General features: G+C 47.4%; 1 protein-coding gene across 7 annotated transcripts in view; it reads left to right on the top strand.

The window, feature by feature from the left end:
• Positions 1-19,746, top strand: part of FBXL18 (F-box and leucine rich repeat protein 18) — a 46,281-nt gene that overhangs the window by 12,221 nt on the left and 14,314 nt on the right. For 4 of the 7 annotated variants that reach the window (XM_040593209.1, XM_040593210.1, XM_040593208.1 and 1 more), the window contains exon 5: positions 11,717-17,737. In XM_040593209.1, coding sequence (XP_040449143.1) covers positions 11,717-11,873 — 157 coding nt within the window. In that variant the 3' untranslated portion in view covers positions 11,874-17,737. Of the gene's footprint in view, positions 1-11,716; positions 17,738-18,060; positions 18,142-18,694; positions 18,850-19,746 lie in introns of those variants that run through there. The other 3 variants (XR_005827739.1, XR_005827740.1, XR_005827741.1) reach the window with 1 other exon arrangement.

Below are 19,746 nucleotides of genomic sequence, written 5' to 3'. Positions count from 1 at the left end.
CCTTGCAGTGTTCTGAGGCTCACGTGGTGGCAAACGTTTGTGTGTGAGCCATGAACTGCATTTGAAAAGAGAGCTTTTAATTAGGCTTGGCATTTTGAAATCTTCTAATAGTGGCAGTCATCTTACAAAATATTTCCCATGCAACAGACTTTCCATTATTTTTTTTTTTTTCTATAAGGCTTTTTCTCCGCCTTCAGTCTGTTTTCTTTGTCACCTACTGTTGCTTTGCCCTGTTAAGCTCTAATAAAAATTTCAAATCACACGGCATTATTACTGCATCCTAAAGGGTGCTCCTCCCCCCCAGCCTTTCTTCTGCTTCAAACTGACTTATTACACTTGGCTTGTTTCCGCGGATCAGATCCAGAAGAGCCTATGACTATATTAGCTACCTACCAAACGGCACACGAGATTGTTTGTTACTGCCTCCAAAATGCTCCGCGCCCTTCAGGGATAGTGATTGCTGGAAACATCTGAGTAAATTCCTTGTGGTGTGACAAGGATTCTTGGAGTTTGTTTTTCACAGAGCTTCATATCTCTAAAAACATTTCTTGGTTGATATCAGTTGTGTTTTGGGGATCCTTAGAAAGAACCAAAAATCGACAGTTCCTGTTTTTTATTTTGCTCTCCCCTCTGGATGTAATTGGAGCACTGGCCAAAATTTTAATGCCCACTTACTGAGCAGAAATACATTGCTCTGCTGTCTTTTCACCCTCTTTCTCTCTGTCGTGGATGGATTCTCACTACGTTCTGCACCTCTTAATAATTTAAACCCTGGGAACTTTCCAAAGAGCAGCTGATGCCTCGTGGAAACGTTAAAAACCATTTTTATATTTAGCAACAGTTCTGGCTGTCATACTATTTTTTTCTTCGTTTGTATTTTATTAATAGAGACATTTGTATGAAAACAGGATTTTTTTGAAGTTTTTTTTTTCTTTTCTTTTTTCTTTTTTTCCTGAAGAGGGCATCTGCTCCTGCTGCAGATTCTACACCTGAAGTCATAATCCTCTGTGACATTGTAATTGGTGGCTCTGGAAACGATTTTGATGTCACGTAAGATTATGACTTCAGGAGGAGTATAAGCAGTGGGAGCAGATGCTCTCCTAAGCAACAAAGATCCCGTTCTCATGCAACTGTCTCTAGTAATAAAATGGAAGGAACAGAATACAGAAAATGATGTGTAAGCAAAGCCTGGAGTCTTCCACGAGTCATCAGTGTGTTTAACCACGTGACTTTTCCAGTGATCCCATTCTCATCCTGGCACAATTGTGCCATCAGATGGGGTCAGGAACTGACTTTCTCTTGACTGCATTTTATTTACTACTCCAAGGGCAAAGAGGTGTGCAGTAAAATCGTGTGTGAGTTAGTTCATTGCCTAAACCTGTGGATAAGGCTCTTAATTCACACAACATGGCTTCCTTTAAAAACATGCTGCTAGTTTGTCCCTTTAATCCAAGCTTTAACCTGGGAGGGCCCATTGGGCAGCAAGTTTAAAGTCATGTATCCTTGTGCCAGAATGAAATAGAGTGATTTATCCTTTGTTATTTTTTTGGGGTGTGTGTGTGTGTTTGCATGCAGATGCTGCGTGTGCGGGGACGACATGGAGAGCGGGTGAGGAGGAGGAGGCAAGAGGAGGGAATGCAAAGCTATGAGCCTTCCTTTCTTTGCTTCCTTCCTTGAGCTAGGGGAATTGACCCATATTCCATGCGTCCTGTGAAGGGTTAGAGTTCCTGTTTTAGGGCTGTGGGGATGGTCTTGTTTAGGCTGAGAGCAGCCAAGTGATCGCCGTTTATGAACAGGGAGATGGGGCCAAAGTCATCCCCGTTCACCCAGTGCCTCAAAGAAGAGAAGAGAAATGTGAGTGGGAGCTGGAAAGGCCTAGGGGTGGGCACACACCAGAAGTTTGCTGCAGGTGGTAGAGCTGGGAGGGCCTGAGAATGCAATCTAGCGCAGTGCAATCCGTTTTCAGACGTGGATGCACAGGAGGGTTCAGATCACAGAAGAGGCTGGGGCCGATTTGGGGAGAACAGACTGGTTTCAGCTGCGGTGTTGTATTGGAAGATGGTGTCTATACAGGGTGCGGTGGTGGGAGCTTGAGTATTAAATCTCCTGCATCGCGTGATGGTTTAAAGCCTGGACTGATTCTCAAACTCTCCCCTTTGACCGTAAAATACGGTTAGTATTATGTATTTCTGTTCTGCTTGTCTGAAAAGAGAGTTGTTCTCATGTCTGTTAGTCTTGTGACAGCTCTAAACCAGGCCCTGTGGCATCCAGCTTTCTTGTGGGCAGTTTTCTGGTTGAAGTTTGTTGCTATTTGGGACAAATTAGTTTACGTATTTAAGTCATTAAAAACCTCTGATTCAGTTCTGCCTCTTTTGCAATGAAACATAGTAAGCAGAACAGCACTCATCTGGAGCCCTCATCAGCAAACAAGAGGCTTGCAAGGGCAAGGTCTCCTCTGAGCTTTAGAGAAGACTGTTTCCCTCTGGGCAGATAAATCATTGCAGTGTTTTTCTTTATTCTTTTTTCTACAGTGTGAATGGGAGGGGTAATCTCCTTTATGGTTCAGGGAGATACTCTGTGCACATAAGAAAGGCCTAGTGGTTAGAGGGGGAGATGTGCCTTGAGTGATCCATATCCACTCCCCCCAGCTTCCTCAGATTTCACATGTGACAGTGGCCTTGTCTCAGTTTCTCTGTAAAATTATGTATTTTTTTCCCCTATCACATGGTGCTCAGCTGCTGCCTCACTTCAGATAGCAGCAGATCTAATGAATACAATGTTTTCCCTTTTATGCCTGGACCCTAACTTTGCCGAAGAGCTTAGCTCCAAGCCCATGTCGTCTTTGTTTAAGTAACTCTTCTGTTGAAACCACTTCACTGGTAATTCTAGAAACACCAAACACCACAGTTGGAGGACCCACAGTTTTAGGTTCAAGCGTGACCTCAGACCTGTTGCTGTGCAAAGGGGCTTCTTGGCAGAAAAGGGAGATTTGTTTTTCCCGTTTAGGCAGAGTTGCTGTGCTGAGATTCTTCCTAAGTGCTCCGAATCCCGGTCCGAGGGGACGGGGATCGATTGCTTCGAGCAGCTTCCCCCGAGGGTTTCTGCACTGTTATTTCGTGAAATGGCCACTAGATGGAGCTGTGGCCTACGGAAGGTGTCGCACCGCTCACCGCGTTGCATGCTAAGTGAGTATTTATACGCCTGTATTTCTCTGCCCCGCAAGATTTCAGAAATCTTGCGGGCAAGGAATTTGGATGACTTCTGGATTGCGCAGCTACATGGCATGGTTAATGGGCACTTCACAAGTGTGCAGGAGAAGTTGCTTTCCTGGTAGGGCTTACCAGCAGAAAACGGGCAGGAAGAGGGGTTGGGAAATGCTTTGGCAAATATCCTCTTGGCCTCAAGGACAAATTTAATTTTCCAGTGTGTTCATTTAGAATTTTGTTGGTTTTAGCTTAAGTGTTTAGATAACTGCTATTGTAACGATTTCAGGGACTCTACAGCACCAGACGATACAAGCCTGTGAAAAGTCCTTGAAAAACCCCTTGGAAAAGACCAAGAAAGCAACAATAAAAAAACCCCAAACACCAAAGCAAAACAAAAAAAAAAATCCGAGCACGTGGCGTCATTAGGGATTCTTCATACGTAGGGGGAAAGTGTCAAGGCACGGAAGTGAGTTGTGATTTATAGAAACGCAATCCAAGTTAAGCCATGGTAGAGCGTGTGGTCAGGAAGCGAAAGATCGTGGTGCAGCTGAAGTGTGTTTTGGGGAGGTGGGTGGATAGCTGGGCTCAGCTGCTCACATTGTGGTTTCCTGGGGTCTGATAGCTGTTGGGAGAAGGTGCAGGGGGCTGGGGCTGGCTGGAGTCCTGGTGCAGCATCCCGCAAGAGCTGTTGGGTCAGAATGGGGAGCTGACAGTTCCAGCTCAAGCTCTGTGCCCCTGTTCCCCGAGCCGTGCAGGGCTACCTGTCTCCAGCAAATGGCTTTGCACAGCGAGTGTGCAACTTGTCACTGGTGAGGCTGCACCTTGAATACTGTGTTCAGGTTTGGGCCCCTCACTGCAAGAAAGACACTGAGGTGCTGGGAGCGTGTCCAGGGATGGACAACGAAGCTGGTGAAGGGTCTGGAGCACAAGGCTTAGGAGGAGCAGCTGAAGGAACTGGGGGTGTTCAGCCTGGAGAAAAGGAGGCTCAGGGGAGACCTTATTGCTCTCTACAACTACTTGAAAGGAGGTTGTAGTGAGGTAGGGGTCAATCTCTTCTCCCAAGTAACAAGTGATAGGACAAGTGGAAACAGCCTCAAGTTGTGCCAGGGGAGGTTTAGATGGGATATTAGGAAAAATGTCTTCACCAAAAGGGTGGTCGGGCATTGGAAGAGGCTGCCCGGGGAGGTGGTGGAGTCCCCATCCCTGCAGGGATTTCAAATGCATGTAGAAGTTGCACTTGGCAACATGGCCAAGTGGTGGACTTGGCAGTGGTTGGACTTGATCACAAGGGTCCTTTCCAACCTAAATGAATCTGTGATTCTATGACTTAGGTGACTCTGAGGATTAACCAGTGCTGGGAAGTGCAGAGTGTTTTCCTGTTTTAGGACAATCTGCCTGTTCTGGGGACCGCAGACCCAGAGAAACACCAATGTAACCTACCTTCCTTCTGCCTGTGTTGGGTATGAGCGCTGCTTAGCTTGAAGCGGCTGTCACAGTACGACTTCTGCCACTTTCTAGGAATAGCTATTTCAGTCTGAATTAGATCTTACTATTCAAGCTTCTGTAGCATTAGTTCATTTTTCCTCTGCTTGTTTTTGTCCTTTCTTAACACTAAGCTCTTGGCTGGATCTTACCTTTGCTTAAACTGCTGATTCCAGTGGCCCTGTGTGGCTGTGAGAGTCTTGATCCTTGCTGAAGGGATGAAGCTCCCTCCTGGGATTATGAAGCCCTGCAGAAATAGGGCTTCCAGGTGGGAGCATGGGAGTGAAACTGAGTATTTGGAAAGTGCTGAGTGATCGAGTCCCTCTCCTGGCATTTAACACAGGACTGAACTATCACGAGAGAATTTTTGCTCACCTTGGAGCTAAGCATTCCCCCCTCCCTTGTTGCTATTGCCCTGGATATCCCTGCAGTATTCCTCTTGTCTGGATTCTCATTGTGGGCTTGGCCTCAGAAAAGCCCTTTTGGGTAATCGTTTTTGCTGTTAGATTGGCTGGGAGAGGGCTGTTGGGGCAGTAAGCAAGTGCAAGATCATCTCTGAATTCAGCAGAGTCCTCCAGCGTCCCTCCTGCACTGCCCACCTGACTGCTGCAATTGTATTGATGCTGCAAAAAGCTGGTATTATCACCTAGGGCTTATTTGATATTTTCTAGCTGGTTTTGCATCCCTTCATCACCTTCTCTTCCTTCTGACCTTGAAAAAGTCCCTCTCAGTACACTGCTGGCTTTCCTGGATCCCAGAGCCAGCATGGTAGCTGCCAATCCCACTCCGCTAGCCTAAGCTTGTTGTGGGCTCAGGCCCTGCGTCTGATTGCAGAAGACTTAATGTAGCGCTAGGCTGGTGTAGTGAATCATTAGCATCCTGTTCCAGCTTTCATTGTCTGTTTCATTTCCTGCTCTTGGAAACCCCTGAATCATTCTGTCACAGACTGAATAACAAACTGCATCCTTGTCAGCTTGCGTTACCCAAGAATTTCTTGGCGGGCTTGGCAAAGGCTGACTTTGCTTGAGGTGTGGCCTGGACACCTTTGCTTCTACCGGGGATGTTGTTTATGGGTGGGTTCAAATGCTTTACAAGCCAGCACGGCTTGTGGGACCATCCTCAGTTTGGCATATTAATGTGTCTTCTTTTGGGGTTGTTAACATACACCCTTCTTAAATGCATTCCTGTGGTTGACCCAAATGGCTTGTTCTGACTGCTAGCTCCTGTGTTTTGAAGGGAATTCAGTCCTGAAGCCATCCTTAGCGGGTAGATTGGTTTGTGCATGAAATAGGTTTCAAGGATTGTCCTCTCTCTCTTGGCTGAGAAATAATATTGGAATAGTACTGTCGTGCTTTCTCTTCATGAGGGTGTAAAAGGCTGAATAGAAGCATTAACTGCAGCTTTAAAGCATTTCCATAGTAAAATAAATCTAATTGAGCAGTTATTGCAGTAGCTTTATAATTTGTGGAAGAGATTAGGAAATAACTTTCAGCTTGCTCTGGCAGAGCACTCCCCTAGGACGTGTCCTGGGTGCTCTGGCATCGCTCTTTGGGTTCTTATTCCCTCCCCTTCTAATTGTCCGGTCACATTTGACTGATGCGGAGTTCAGCCAGAAAAATAATGTAAGAACTTCAGTCTGCGAGAATGTTTGATATAAACCTCAGTTTACAGAAGTAGCACAGTGTCATTCGTGCCTTACATTTTGCTTCTGTGGTTTCTCTCTGTAATTTGTCTCTTCTCCGGGTGAGTCTGATGTGTATTGCTCCTTCCCCACGACACAATGCGGTGGTAGAGGATGCTGCATGGAAGATAATAGGAGAGTGGCAGTGTTTGTGAATGACTTCCAGAGTCTCAGCTATGTCCCTTTGTCTCAGGGTGGAGGCTGCAGTGGTGGGTCTTAAGGTGGGGGAAATTGCAGACCTTGGGAGAATGCCAGTTTGTCTCTAGACAGGAGGGGGTGGAAGACACCCTTAAAGAAAGACACTTTATGGAGGAAATATCTCATTGTGTGGAGTTAAGAGCAACCTGAGGAATCACAACTTTCCATTTCTGAGGTTTGAAAATGAAGTCTGCTCCGTGCTGGTTGGAAGTGAGAATGGCATTAAGTAACGGGTCTGCTTTAGAGTTAGTATGTGGGGGCTTTGGACCCCTCTTGAGAGGCTTCTGGGGGATGAGTTGGGGGGCAAGGGTCCTCCCTGCTCACAGAGGAAGGGGCCTGGGGGGAATCCTACCCACAGTTTCTTTGGCATGGCTTGGAAGATGCTCTGGAAAAACTTAATTTTATGCTATTGGTAGTCTCTGTAAGCAAGGAGTGCTTTCGCAGTTCCCTGGTACTGAGTTCAGGGCACAGCCAGTGGAACAAATTTTAAGTGTATGTATGGCCTTCCCTGAAAAGGTGAGAAGAGTGTGTGTGTGTATGTTGGGTCATGCCACTTGTCAGCTGTTCCAGCTTGTCCTGGCTCTTCCTCTGTTCTACTGTGCCATGCTTCAGGGATGGGAGTTTCCAGCCTGGCTCAGGTATGCTGGCTGAAGCTTTCAAGACGGATGCCACATTTGAACTTTCAGATGTGAGCAAGTCTTCCAGTGAAAACAGACTTACGCTGTGCCTGGCAGAGGATTAACAGGGGTTTTGTGCTTGTAGGTGGAAGAGCTGCGTACAGGGCAAAATGTGAGTTGGTCTGAATTCTCCTCTCTTGGGAAACTTGTGCCTCACCAGTAGCAGCTCACCAGCCTGTGGGGAAAGCCTTAAATGGAGGGGACAGAAGGTGTGTGACTGCAGCAGAGATCGGTTTGCATTTGTGAGAGTCATGCAAATCGGAGTCCACATCTGCTCTGTTCCCCCAAACCAAGCTTCTCCTGGTTTACTTCCCTACTTTCCTTTTCCGGAGCCTCTTTTCCCATAAGCTCATCTCAGTTCGTGGAGTTCAAAAACCTGGTGTTGATCCACTCCTGGTACTGTTTTTCCTCATTTTATCTGGTGTGTGCTCCTTCTGTTGCCAGTGCTTAATTATACCACTTCGTGTGCCCTTATTCCTGCTTGCCAGCTTTTATGAAGTGGGATGAGCTGAAATGCCTGAATTTGGTGTAGGTCTTAGGTTTCTTGGCAAATCTCAAGGGGAAATACATCCTTCAGTCCCAAATACTGCCTTTATCCTTTCCTTACGAGTAGGAGAAGGTAAGTTTGAGCAGCACCTAACGCAGTGGAGCTGTCGTCTTCTGGGGTCTGTGGTGCAGAGTTGCAGGGGAGCATAATCCATCGTTACAGGCTGGCTGGTGACATTCTCCTGTGGCTTTGGGCTGCCCTTTAGCTCTATCAGCAGGTGGAGTCCTGGGGACTCGCCGGCCTCTCTAGAGAAGTATGTCTGAGAACACATGCTGAGAGTGTTTGCCAGGAGATAACTGCATTCCAGGGAGTGACTCTTTTGTCTTGCTAAAATCGAGGAAATCTGATCAAAGTGCAGCCTGGCTTTGGAGTTTTTCTCTTTCTTTTTGACTTTGTCCCTGACCTACATATTGGATCCCGCCACACTGGTTGGAAGTAATTGAGACCGTAGTGTTAGGCTATTTACCAAGCTGTTCACTTGAAAATAACCTTACTGTGTCCAGTCCACACCTGTTCTGGGATAATTCTGGAGGCAGATAACAAAGCGCCATTAACCCTTTCAGCCACCTGCAGCCCGCTCAAGATCAAACTGTAGAGTGAGGTTATACCTTTGCTGATGCCAGGAGGAATTTGTGACACGAGGTGCGCTTCACTGTTCGTTTCCCAGCTCCGTGAATGACTCCAGCCAGCTGCTGAAGTCAGGCCCGCTATGTGTCCACATCCAAATGAGGACACATTTCAGAGACCTCCTTGTAAAAGTTCCCGCTGGGTGGTAGTTGGTTTGGTGTTGAGTCTGCTGGACCAGAGGCAATGCTGGAAAATATATGTGTGTGTGTGGGGGGGGGTATTTTCTTTGTTATCCCAGTGGTTGTTTCTGATTAAAGGATCTGTTTTGAAGGGGCTGCTAGTCAGTTGCCTAGAAAACTTGCTTTCATTTAATTAATCATGATGAGTTTAGTCTGGAGGTTTTGTAGGAGAGAGCAAGCAAGCATATCCTTGGCTTCTTTCCTTGGAAAAAAAGCAGGATTTCATGTCTGAAACTGCAGCTCTTTTGTCTCCCCGGGTCGACATCCTTCTCTGTCCTTCGGGTTTTAATTTTACAAGCCATGCGTTTGCAGAGGTGGATCGAGTTTGAAGTCCATCCAGGTGTGGAATGAGGAAAGAACCGTCAAGAAGATTACAGGAGCTATTCTGCAACTCATTAACTCAATCTCTTCCCCTTCTTGTTATCTCCTCCCCATGCCTGGGGCCTTTCAAACTAGTGCTCTAAGTGCTTCTCACTTAATCTAGCCCACCTGGACAGGTGTATGAAGAAAGGAATTGCCTTCCGGGGAAGGACTAAAGGAGCATAGATTGTAGAGGGAGTCTGCTTTTGGGATCTGCTAATCCCAGTTTAACATTATGACAGCTGCTCGTTAAAATCAGGGTGTTTTTTAACAGGCAGTTAAAGGAGAGGCTTTGCACGCACATTTAGCTGAGAATAATAGTGAACCATGTGCATTTGATTTTTTTTTTCTTAAATCACGCAAATTGTACATGGAAAGAATTCTCCGGCGTCAACTTGCTGGGGTATGGAATTTACAAGGTTTGCAGTAACATACAGTTTCCTGTTGAGGGGGGGAGAAAATTACAAAGCTTTCTTTTTTTCTTTTTTCTTCTTTTTTTTTTTTTTTTAAGATCGAGTTCAAACCTCTAATATAAATCCAGCCTCTTTGGAAGGTATACTTACTGTGTTGGGGCTTTTCAGTTGTCTTGGTGGCAGATTGTCATGTAAACTTGTCTAGGTTCTCATTTTTATAGCTACATGTAAAGGCTGCTTATAAACTACGATTTTGTATACGGTGAGAAGGCAGCATGCAGATCTAATTTGGGAGAGTCTATATACAAAGAAAGAAGCAGAGGTTTCTTTGCCTTGGGGAGATGACTGTTTCTTCCTAGCTGAATGTCAGTAAACTTGGTCTATTAACGTGATTTTCTCTGCAGGACTGTGGTGTTGGATAAGAAACATGAAGAGCTGAGGCAGAGGAGGGACTATCAAAGAGACATTTGCTGTATTTTATGTAATTTCACTGCAGACTTTACCAACTGCCTCACAGATCAGTGCTTATTTGCTGGTTGATTTCTTGCAGGCAGTGCTGTGGAAGTGAGAAACTGTGTGGCCACTACACACGCCCCCAGATCCACTGAAGGAGCAGTGTCCTTTTCTGCCAGCCCTTAGGCATGAGGCATGAAGGGCAGGTCTGTGATGCAGAAAGATTGAAAATTGCCCCGGGTAGTTTTGTTGCTGGAAATCCTTACTCCTGCAGCTACTTAGGTTCAGGCAAATTAACTTAATCCACCGGGACTGAGCAACTAGCCTTGGAATGGGAGTTTCTCTGCTATGTTTTTGGCAGCGCTGCTCCAAATCATTTGTGGATGGGAATAACCTTTCTGTCTCCTGGGAAATGCCAGTCTCTCGTGGCCTTTTCTTCAGCTGGCTGTATTGCTACCTGGGATTTTCATATGTGTTTCCAGCAGCCAAATATCCAGCCGTTCCCCCTCTGTTTGACAGAATTCTGGCTGTTTCAGAGCTGGAAATTTTCCAGATGTGCATCGGTATAAGAGAAGTTTGTTGAGCAGTGTCGAGCAGAACTTCTCTTTCAACTCAACACAACTTGCTTCAGCCTCAAGGGGCTGATGCTGCCAGTTTGACCCTGCCTCCTTTAAAATGATAATGAACTGGCTCTTGTCACATGGTTTGGAAAGCATCTTTGTGGCATGGGGCTAACAGTCACAAGTCTTTTTAATCTCAAGTGTGTAATTCTGAAGCTATAGTGCAACTTCCCTTTACCCCCCAGCTTTAAAAGACTGAACTCTTGTTATGCTACACTGAGTAATAATGTTTTTCTTCCCCCTTGTTCCCTTACTCACCAGGTTGTTATCATGTAGAGTACTTGCTGATGGGTACTTGGGATTTTTTTTTTTTTGTCTGGTTCTTTTTACATTGCATAGATGGTTTACCTGGTGTGCTCTTGCTCTGCTCTGTACTTACAACCCTGCCTCTCCTCTCTCATGCTGTGTCAGGCCTTTCACTTGCAGGCTCCAAGATGTGTGCTGGAAGGCAAGACCCCGTGGTGTGATGCTGGCAAGAGGAGCTAGGAGGGCAGGAGGAGAATGCAGATTTCTCTAAGAGGGGACCGAAAGACTGAGGCTGTAGATTCAGAAACTGGAACCCAGAACTCAAGTGGCAAACAGGGATACTTGTGTGTGTTTCTGTTAAGGCGAATTCTTGTGGTGCCAAGACAGGTTTTCTGCAATTTGGGATTAAAAAGGAGGCTGCAGTGTGTGTGTGTGTGTGCGTGCACGTGCTTGTGCGTGCACACTTAAATGCTTATCTCCAGATCTGAGCTTTCTAAACTTGCCTGTGTTCTAATTGCAGAGTGCAGACTCTGCATGCAGAACAACCCAGCCTGAAGTGATAATCCCAGGCTCAGTCCCCAGGGAATGCCTGGCACTGCTCTGGCCTGGTTTTCTTAATGGCTCTGCTACTTGCTGCTGGTTTGTAGGTGGTTTAAATTGTTATCTCTGAGCACCTTGCCCAGTTTGGGCAGAGCTCTTAGGATCTCTGCTCCTCTAAGAATACCTGTATGTTGCAAATTATCTATCAATTTTTAAAAACTGCTCCCTCCCGCCCCCCATGATGGGCCCGGTTTGGGCTTGTGCCAGCTCAACAGACTCACTGAAAAGGGGTGCAAGCCCAGCCTGCACTCCCTGTTGACACACAGAGAGGAGAGTGGGAAACCCTGACTTCCAGCTGTCCCTGCCTGCTCTGAACAACCAACCCACCCTTGCCCTCACCACTGCATGATCTATATACATGCAATCCCCTTCTCTTGCACAGGAGAATTCCTATTTTTCCTTGGCTAATAATCTGTGTCTGATTTAGTTTCCAGGCGGACCGTCCTGCATTAAATGTCGTCATTTTCCCTCTGCTTCATGAGGACTTGACAGAGGTCATCAGAGATGTCCCCATGCGGCACTTGGATGAAATTACCTTGTTTAAAAGCAGAGTGGCTGAGGAACCTCCCAACTTGTGGTGGTGACTGTCACAGCATGGAAAGGACAGTCAGAGTGAGCACATGAAATAGCTTTTTGTTGGCCTGGATTTCCCATCTTCAGCTCCTGGCCACCTTGCTAGATGCTGTACAATCACTTTTAATAGGTGCAATTGCAAAATAAAAAAAGCTGGTCCTTTGCAGTGGGAAAACATCTATTGGATAGCGCTTGCATCTGAAAATCCTCTCTCAAAGGCTTCTGGAATCTGATGAGTATTTCCTTGCAGTTGATAAGAATTGTTTTGTTATTTTACTGAAGTTAAAGGTAAGAGAAACTGACTTAACAATGCTCTTTCCCCTGTGTCGCCTGGTGTATTTCCTAAGGACCCCTGTGTACTTTGGCAGTGTGCTTTGTGATATTGGTGGAAATCATTCTTTGCTTTGGTCTATTTTTGGCAAAGTAGAAAGTCTGAGCCAGCTAAGAGGCACAAAAATGTGTTGCTCAATTGAAGTGCATCACATCTTTTCTGTGTTACAAATATGCATTTGTAGTCACGCACATGCAATCAGATATTTAAAGGGTTTTTTTGATTGAGAAGTACCACAAGGACTCTCTTTTATTTTTGAATAACAAATTAAATTCATTAGCGCCTCGATCATGGTATGTTCTTGCTGATGCTGTTTCCATCGGTCTGGTGGAAGAAGTTCTCAGCTTTTTTGGAAATCCTTGTCCTAGGGTAGATGGTGCCTACAGTGAATAAGCTGAGGCTCAGATCTGATTTAAATGCAGTCTGTCTTGCAGTGTAGATGGGAATGTAGTGTTCCAGTTCTGTCCTTAGATCCCATGCCTTGAGCTCATGCTAATTTTAGAGATGTTATGATGTATTTTCACAGTGTGATTTCAGTCAGCTTCTCTGCTCCACAGAACTTCCTCAGGCGTCAGTAGTGGTCTGGATCACTTTCATATTGCCTTATTTACTGAGCACTTTTGAAAGCATCAGACAGCTGTACCAAAAGCCGAGTTACCAGTTCCTGGAGCCACGGTTCTGGGTGGTAGTTGGATTTCCCTTCTGCTGGAGTATTTTGTAGTAGCACAGTGGGTCAGTCTGATGCAAAACAGCTATCAACCAGAGCTAACTTCTCCGCCTAGACACTTGCTAATGAGTTGAGCAGTGCTTTTCTGAGGAGGCCCAGTGTTGTCCAAAGATGATGTCCCCATCTCCTTTGTCGGCATTTTCTGCACAAGATGCCATCTCCCAAGCGGTTTTCTGCTATCAGTTTATAGGAAGCCTGGTCTGATGGAATAGATTTGAGAGTAAAATGCATCTCCCAGCTTTGGAGGACTTTCCCTCCTTACTTTTCCGTCAGTCAGGTGTGAACCTGCCGGGAAATCTGTCTTGCTGGTGTAAATCTTGACCCAGACTGGGGTAACACTTGTGCTCAGATAGATTACAGTGTTAATGAGCAGGTTAATGTTAGCCTTCTACTAACACAACTCTGTTCATTGCTAGAACTAACCCCTGCATGTGTTTGCTGTCTGCCCTGAGTTTCTTTCCCTTCCCCACTCAGGACAGGGTGCCAGCACTGGTCTCCGGTTTGTAGCCTGTAACAAGGTGGTGAGGCTGGCTCGTGCTTTTTCTGGAACAGCTGCAGCTGAGCTGTGATCACTCCTCAAGTATTTGAGACTCAGCCTTAGGTTAGGCACCTTGCAGGTGAGTGTGTGGAGCTGGTGCCCTGCTCTTGGCATCCTGCCACTGTTTTCTTTCCTGATCTCCCAACGAGGTCATTCTTTCTACCTCTTGTCATATTACTTGCCTGTTTGAACCCCTCCCTCCCTTTCCAACAGCTTTCTTCTGTCCTTCCCTCAATTCAGCAAATCAGATGTACTTTTTGGTAGGAACATGAGCCACTGCTTTGTCCAGTTCAGGCCACTTCAGGTCTGCCCAGTTTTTGCCCATGTTTCTTTGCTCGAATAAATAAGCAAGGGTTAGGCAGTGAGTGTTTGCAAAGCTGCTTTCTCCTCCTTGTTTGAAAAATTAGTAAAGCTGCTTTCTCCTCCTTGTGCCTCTAGCCTCAGGGCAGGGTTGAGAGAAGGCTGAGGGTATGGAGCCAGTTCTCTGATGCCTAAGGGGACCGTTCTGTCCTGTGGAGGAATCCCAACATTTGGTACATGCTACAGGAGGCCATTCCGACTCTCAGCAGGGATTTCCCCTCCACGTGCATGCTGTGGCATGGGCAAGAGTTTGGCAGAACCACCAGCTTGCCTGTTCCTGCCCTGCTGCAAAGTCTGGGCTGGAGGACAGTGGTACCCAGAAAACACCTGCTGCTTAATGGTGGTGCTAACCCTTTGGTCTTGAGGGTTAGAGTAACCCCATGAAACATGCCGTACCTTTTGCTTGGCAAAGCGATACCCATCTGCCTGGTGTCTTGCTAGATCGGGGCAGGCAATCAGGCATGTTTTATAACGGCATTATTCTGTTGCCTGGAGTATGATGTTTAGACATCTGTATTCACACAAGCGGGTCAGAAGTCCTGATGCAAATGCTACCCGTTATAATCGGGGCTAGGAAAGGTCACCTACAGGTAATAAAGATAGCACCACAAATAGAAATAAAGAGCTAAAAACTCCTTCCACCCCCAACCCCCCAACTTCGGGCCAATGCTCAGTATCTCTACTACAAATCCTCTCATGGTGAGTGAGAATTTCCGCTGCTTCTGCACTCCATGCAGGATTCACCAGATGTTAATAATGTGCTTATTTTCTCTAAGTGCTATTTTGGCATCGGTGTTAATTACAATTTATATTCTGCAACATTTACACTGGGAAAAGAACCCACCCTAATAGTCCCCAATTGGCAGAGCCGGGCTATTAAACATAGCACCATATGTTCTGAGCAGAGCAATATATGGGACTCGGAGCCCGCTCAGCACCGAGACTCCGGCGTGCAGCATTAGAAGAGGAGAGGAGAACAGGGAGATGGGTGTTTTGTTCCTAGCTTTTATTTAATGTGAAATTCCCCCTCCTTTTCTCTGGACTCTGTCCCCATCTCTCCAGAAATCTCCCTCCTGCTATCTGTGAGCATCTAATGAGGTCATCTCTGAGCCTGCTGATGCCACTGTCCGTAGTCTAAAATAAATGAATTCAATTACAGAAGGTGCCCTTCTTGCAGGGAGTGCCTCTGCTGGATTCCCAGTCCCTGCTGGCATGTTTCTTGCTGCACTGCAAATCAGACCTTCGATCTTTGGGGACTGCAGAAGAAATCTTTGCTTTGACCACCAGCAAGGTGTCCGTGCTCCTTTGGGACAAAGATATTCTGGGACAAGTGCCATTAACATGTAAAATCAGAAGTTGTTTGCTGCTCTGCTGATGTCCAAACTCTTGTTTAGCAAAGTGACACTTGGTTCCTGCAGGCTGGCAGGGTTTAGACCTGGAGAGTGACAGTGGTTTTGTTGCAGGGAATTTGGTGGGGCTAATTCATCAGTGTTTCAGTAGGTTTTGTAGAAGGACTGTAGGTTAAAGGGTTGCTTCCTCAGCTGTTTTGCAAAGCTGATTTCATGGTCTCTTTAGAAAATGGCAGTGTATCTGCTGCTCAGTTCGGGAGGGGGACTGCATGACAATGGCCTCTTCCTTCAGGAGGGCTTGGGCTGCAGTCGCTTGTCTGTTAGGGAAGCGGTTCGGCAGGAGGAGAAGGGATGGCAGTGAAAGGAAGCAGGGCAGGACTGCGTCGTGGACCTTGACCTGTCGGCCAGACATGCACTGTGAGTCTTGGCCTCAGTTTCCCCACTTGTGCAAGGGGAGGAGGGCTCACCTGCCTCGTGCAAGGCAGCTTGCAGGTGTGCAAAATGCGCTCCCCTGCAGACGAGGATGTGCTCCCTTGGGAGGGCAGGGCAGGGCTGGGGCTGCTGGTGCAGGCTGCTGAGGAGCGGAGCAGCAGCCCTGCTCACGTTTATTTGCATGACTACCTCCTCCTCTGCCAAGGCACCTGAGACCCAGGGGAGCAGAGCGGGATCTGTCCCTTCACCTTGCTGATCTTCAGAGGCATGAAAGTCCTGGGGTGACGTACAGGAATGGGGCTGTACGCTGTGAGGTGCTGGGTACTTTCCCCCAGCAGCCTTTATTGAGGATGGGTTACATCCCCCACGGCTGCAGAAATGTGGGGCTTTTCCGTTTGTGGAGTTAATCGGTGCGGAAGGGTTGTTTTGGCTGCTCGAGGGAGATGCAATTCCCCCTCGGCAGGTCCCAAGGGAGCCCCGTGCAAGGGAGCCCCGTGCAAGGGAGCCCCGTGCAAGGGAGCCCCGTGAGCCGGGCTGGGTACTGCAGGAGCAAATCTTCCATTGCAGCTCTCCTGCCTCTTTGATTAGATGCGCAGGCAGCCGGGGTACTCTAGCAGGAGAATCATTTCCATAGAAACCAATTAGGATGTTGTACAGGGAATAATGATTAATAGTGAAGGGATGTTGCCTTAGGCCCTTTTCATTTTTTAGGGGGCAGCAAGGGACAAAACGGAGCACAGGTAGGGGGACAGGCAGGCTCGAAAACTAATGGAAACCATCCCTTCCATCAATTTCCAGGGCAGCTTCCCCTCTTCTCCTCCTACCCTGCCCCCCACCGCTGCTTCCCAGCTTTCGTCAAATTTTCAAAATGACTAACCTGGTTAGAAATAATCATAATAATAAAAAAGGATGGATGAGGTCTGACTACTAACATTGTTGCTGTTAGCAGCAGGATTTCAGCCATAAAACATGAAGCAAGGGAGGCATTGACCTTTCCGCTGTTTGAAATGAATGGAGACATCAATATCTATTGTTTTGTGGCATTGACCTCTGACGCTCTTGTTTCGCCCTCCCCTTTCTTTTTTTTTAATTTCCCCCTGACACTTGAGGAAAGGGGTCAGTTTGTACCATCTATTGATCCCGATCTTACTTGGTGATAGGGAAATAATTAGAATTTTAAAGATCTCTGCTGCATGCTGGCAAAATACATACACAGACGTGCACACTAAGCCCCCGCTTCCTGCGTTGCGTTCTCCCCCCTTCCTTGCAGAGATTCAAAGCTCTGAGATCTGAAGGAAGACAGATCAATATAGGTTTAATCATGATGGGGTTTTAATTTCAGTTTTTTAAATGGTAAAGTGTAACGTTTTATGTTAATGTTGTCGGAGTCTGGCTGCCTGGTGCCTTGTTTTATTTATTGTTTTAAGTAGCCCCTTCTTTTGTGAACTTCATCTATGTACAGAGAATGTGAAATCAGGCATTGCTAATTAGCTGTATGACAATTAAGTAATGTAGCACAAAACCATTAGGACACTGGATTTGTTTTTGAAGTTTGTCCTTTGAAGTGGAAGCTGCAACTCCCTGCCCAAGGCTGCTGGGGAAAATGTTTTTCTATCAAAACTTTCTTTGAAAATAAAATGTCAGTGTAAGAGTCCCTATTTCTGTCGTCTCTCCCTATAAACAGCGGGTGGAAGTTGTTTCTCATTGTAAAAACTGCTGGCATTGATAGAAAGGGGAATTTAGAAAAGCATTAAGTGGGCAGTTGGTCTCCAAACACCCTCGGTTCTGGTAGAGATGTTACCAAAGCTGCTTGTTTAGCTTGTTGCAGGAGAACGGTGCTGCTTTAGGAGAGGAGACCCAGGTCACAACCAGTGCCCTGGAGATGGCAAAGGGAGGTGGCCCTCCAAACTGTGGGCTCGCCTCTGAGGCCTCAAGTGCCATCAGGATGTGGTACAGCCTGGTCGCAAATACTGACAAGCTCCTCGGTTTGGGCTCCTCCATCTGTGCGCTCGTTTGACACTTGTGTTTGCATCTGGCCCTTTGTTCTAGTAGTGAGTCAAATTCTGAATGTGCAACTTTCATGTACGCTGGTGGCATGTAAAACTTCAAATAAAGAGTGAAACGGATTTTGAACCAGGTCTCTGCTGTTGCCTTCTGCCTCTGATTTCCCTCTAAAACCAAACCCAAAGCCATCCTCCTAGGAGGCACGCTTTGGCGTTGCATTTTAAGTTTAAGCAATGTGGGGTGAGTTGCTGCATGGGCAGGGACGTGCCTGGGTGTAGCCCCAGTCTGGACTGGGAGCAATGGAAGTGTCACCCGCTGGGAGTGCTGGGCTGAGTGCTAATGGGGTTTACAGCCCCGTTCCCCCAGGTCTGAGGTTTGCCGATGCTGCTCTCCGCACCTTGGTGCTTGTGGCTCTGGGCTCAGCTGCAGGTTAAAGAAGGAGCTGCTTTGTGTTTAGGAAATGCTTCTCCTCCATGGGCCTTGGAGCAACCCACTGCTGAGCTGTGTTGCTGTGGGACAGAACAACCGTTATCCCAGGGTAAGTGAACCCAAGTGACTTGCAGAAGGTCCGTCACTCTGAGAAACCCCAGGGTGTACCCTGCGCCGTGCCCCAACCTCAGGCAGCAGGCTGGCTCGGCACTGCTTCTCTGCGTGAAGCCAAGCGCTGAAATCAAGGATTAAACGTGAACGGGGGTGGCCAAAATTCTATTAATGCCACCACAGCTGCATGGATGTAGTGGAGCTGGGGTGGCTGCGGCTGTGGGAAGGGGAAGCTGGTATGGTGGAAGCAGGTAGTGCTGCTTGTGACGAAGGAAACTGCAGGGATTAACCTGCCCTGGCAGCAGCACTTCTGCCCTTGTAGCTACGGCAGATGCGTGGACCCTGGATCCTGGGGGGCTGCGGTGGTGGCTGAAAGCGTATCGCCACCATTGGGGGGGTGGAGGGGACTGGGATGGATGTCCCGGACCACAGCCCTGTGCACGATACAGCTGGGGCAGCACCAGCTGCTGGGCTCGCCTGTGTGGAAGGGCTGGTCAGTGCTAAAGAAAACGCACATCCTATTGAACCATCTCTTGTGTTGCTGTTTTTAGGGTGCCGGATAGTGATCCGTGGGGAACCTGGGCTTCAGGTACTTGCAACGTCTACTTTGGCTTTACAAAATCCACAAAACAAACATGCAAGAGGAGCAGCTTGGTGGAAAATGGTGCAGCTCATGTACCCACAGGATTAAATCAACTCACCCCAGGTAGGTGAAGCGGGAGATCACTCAAAATTTATGTGTGATCAGTTTTTAGAAGGTGAGTGAGTCTGTGCAGGGCACAGGGTGGGACTGCAGGAGAGCATGTGTGCTACAGTCTTGCCCTGCAGTGCTCCAAGGGCCCGCGCCAGGTTTTATTTCAGAGGGGATCATGGGCGCTCTGTTGTTTTTCTTTTCTGGCAGGTCTGCTCGCTAGGGCATGGAATGGAGACCCTCCCTCCATCTCTCCTGCGCTTGTGTTTAAGTTATGGATTTTATTGTTCCAATAACTTTTATCTAAATGTGTTTTTGGGGGAGGGAGGAAAGAGATAAGGAGGGAGGAGGCTGAGGAAAGAATGTGCTTTTGGACTCTGCTAAGTCTCCAACTTATCGCTGGGACTTGCCGTGGGGTTTCAGCATTAACAGTGCCAGAGGAGGGCTTCAGGGGGAAATGGCTGAGAGGGCCGTGGTCGGTATGGTACACGGGTGGGAGGAAACCTGGGGAAGGCCTGCGCAGAGCAACCCTCTCCCCGCGCAGTACTGATCTTGTGCCCTCTGCCAGCTTATCTGTTGGCAAGGAGCGACACGACGCGGTTTCCAGGAGGGGAAACCGGAGCGGAGGTGTGGAAAAGCTGAGGGTGAAGAGCTTGGCAGGGGGAGAGATCTCCTACAACCACTTGGATGTCTCAGTGTGGTTTTGGTTTTGCCCTTATCTATACAGCCATTATTTAGGAAAGTATTGATCTCTGTGATGGGGGAGGGGGCAAGAGGCACTTCTGCTCACTGTGGGGGAGGAGGAGGCTGGGCAAGTGCCTCAGACTAGATCACGGCAACCCAGGATGCATTTAAAGAGAAGAAAAAATAAGTTTGGGAAGGCTACTGGCTTGCACTGTGGGTTTTCTCTCT

The sequence above is a fragment of the Falco naumanni genome, chromosome 4 (genome assembly GCF_017639655.2).
Source record: "Falco naumanni isolate bFalNau1 chromosome 4, bFalNau1.pat, whole genome shotgun sequence".
In the NCBI taxonomy this organism is placed as follows: Eukaryota; Metazoa; Chordata; class Aves; order Falconiformes; family Falconidae; genus Falco; species Falco naumanni.
Note: the sequence above shows the minus strand (reverse complement) of the source record. Positions and strands in the feature narration are given on the sequence as shown.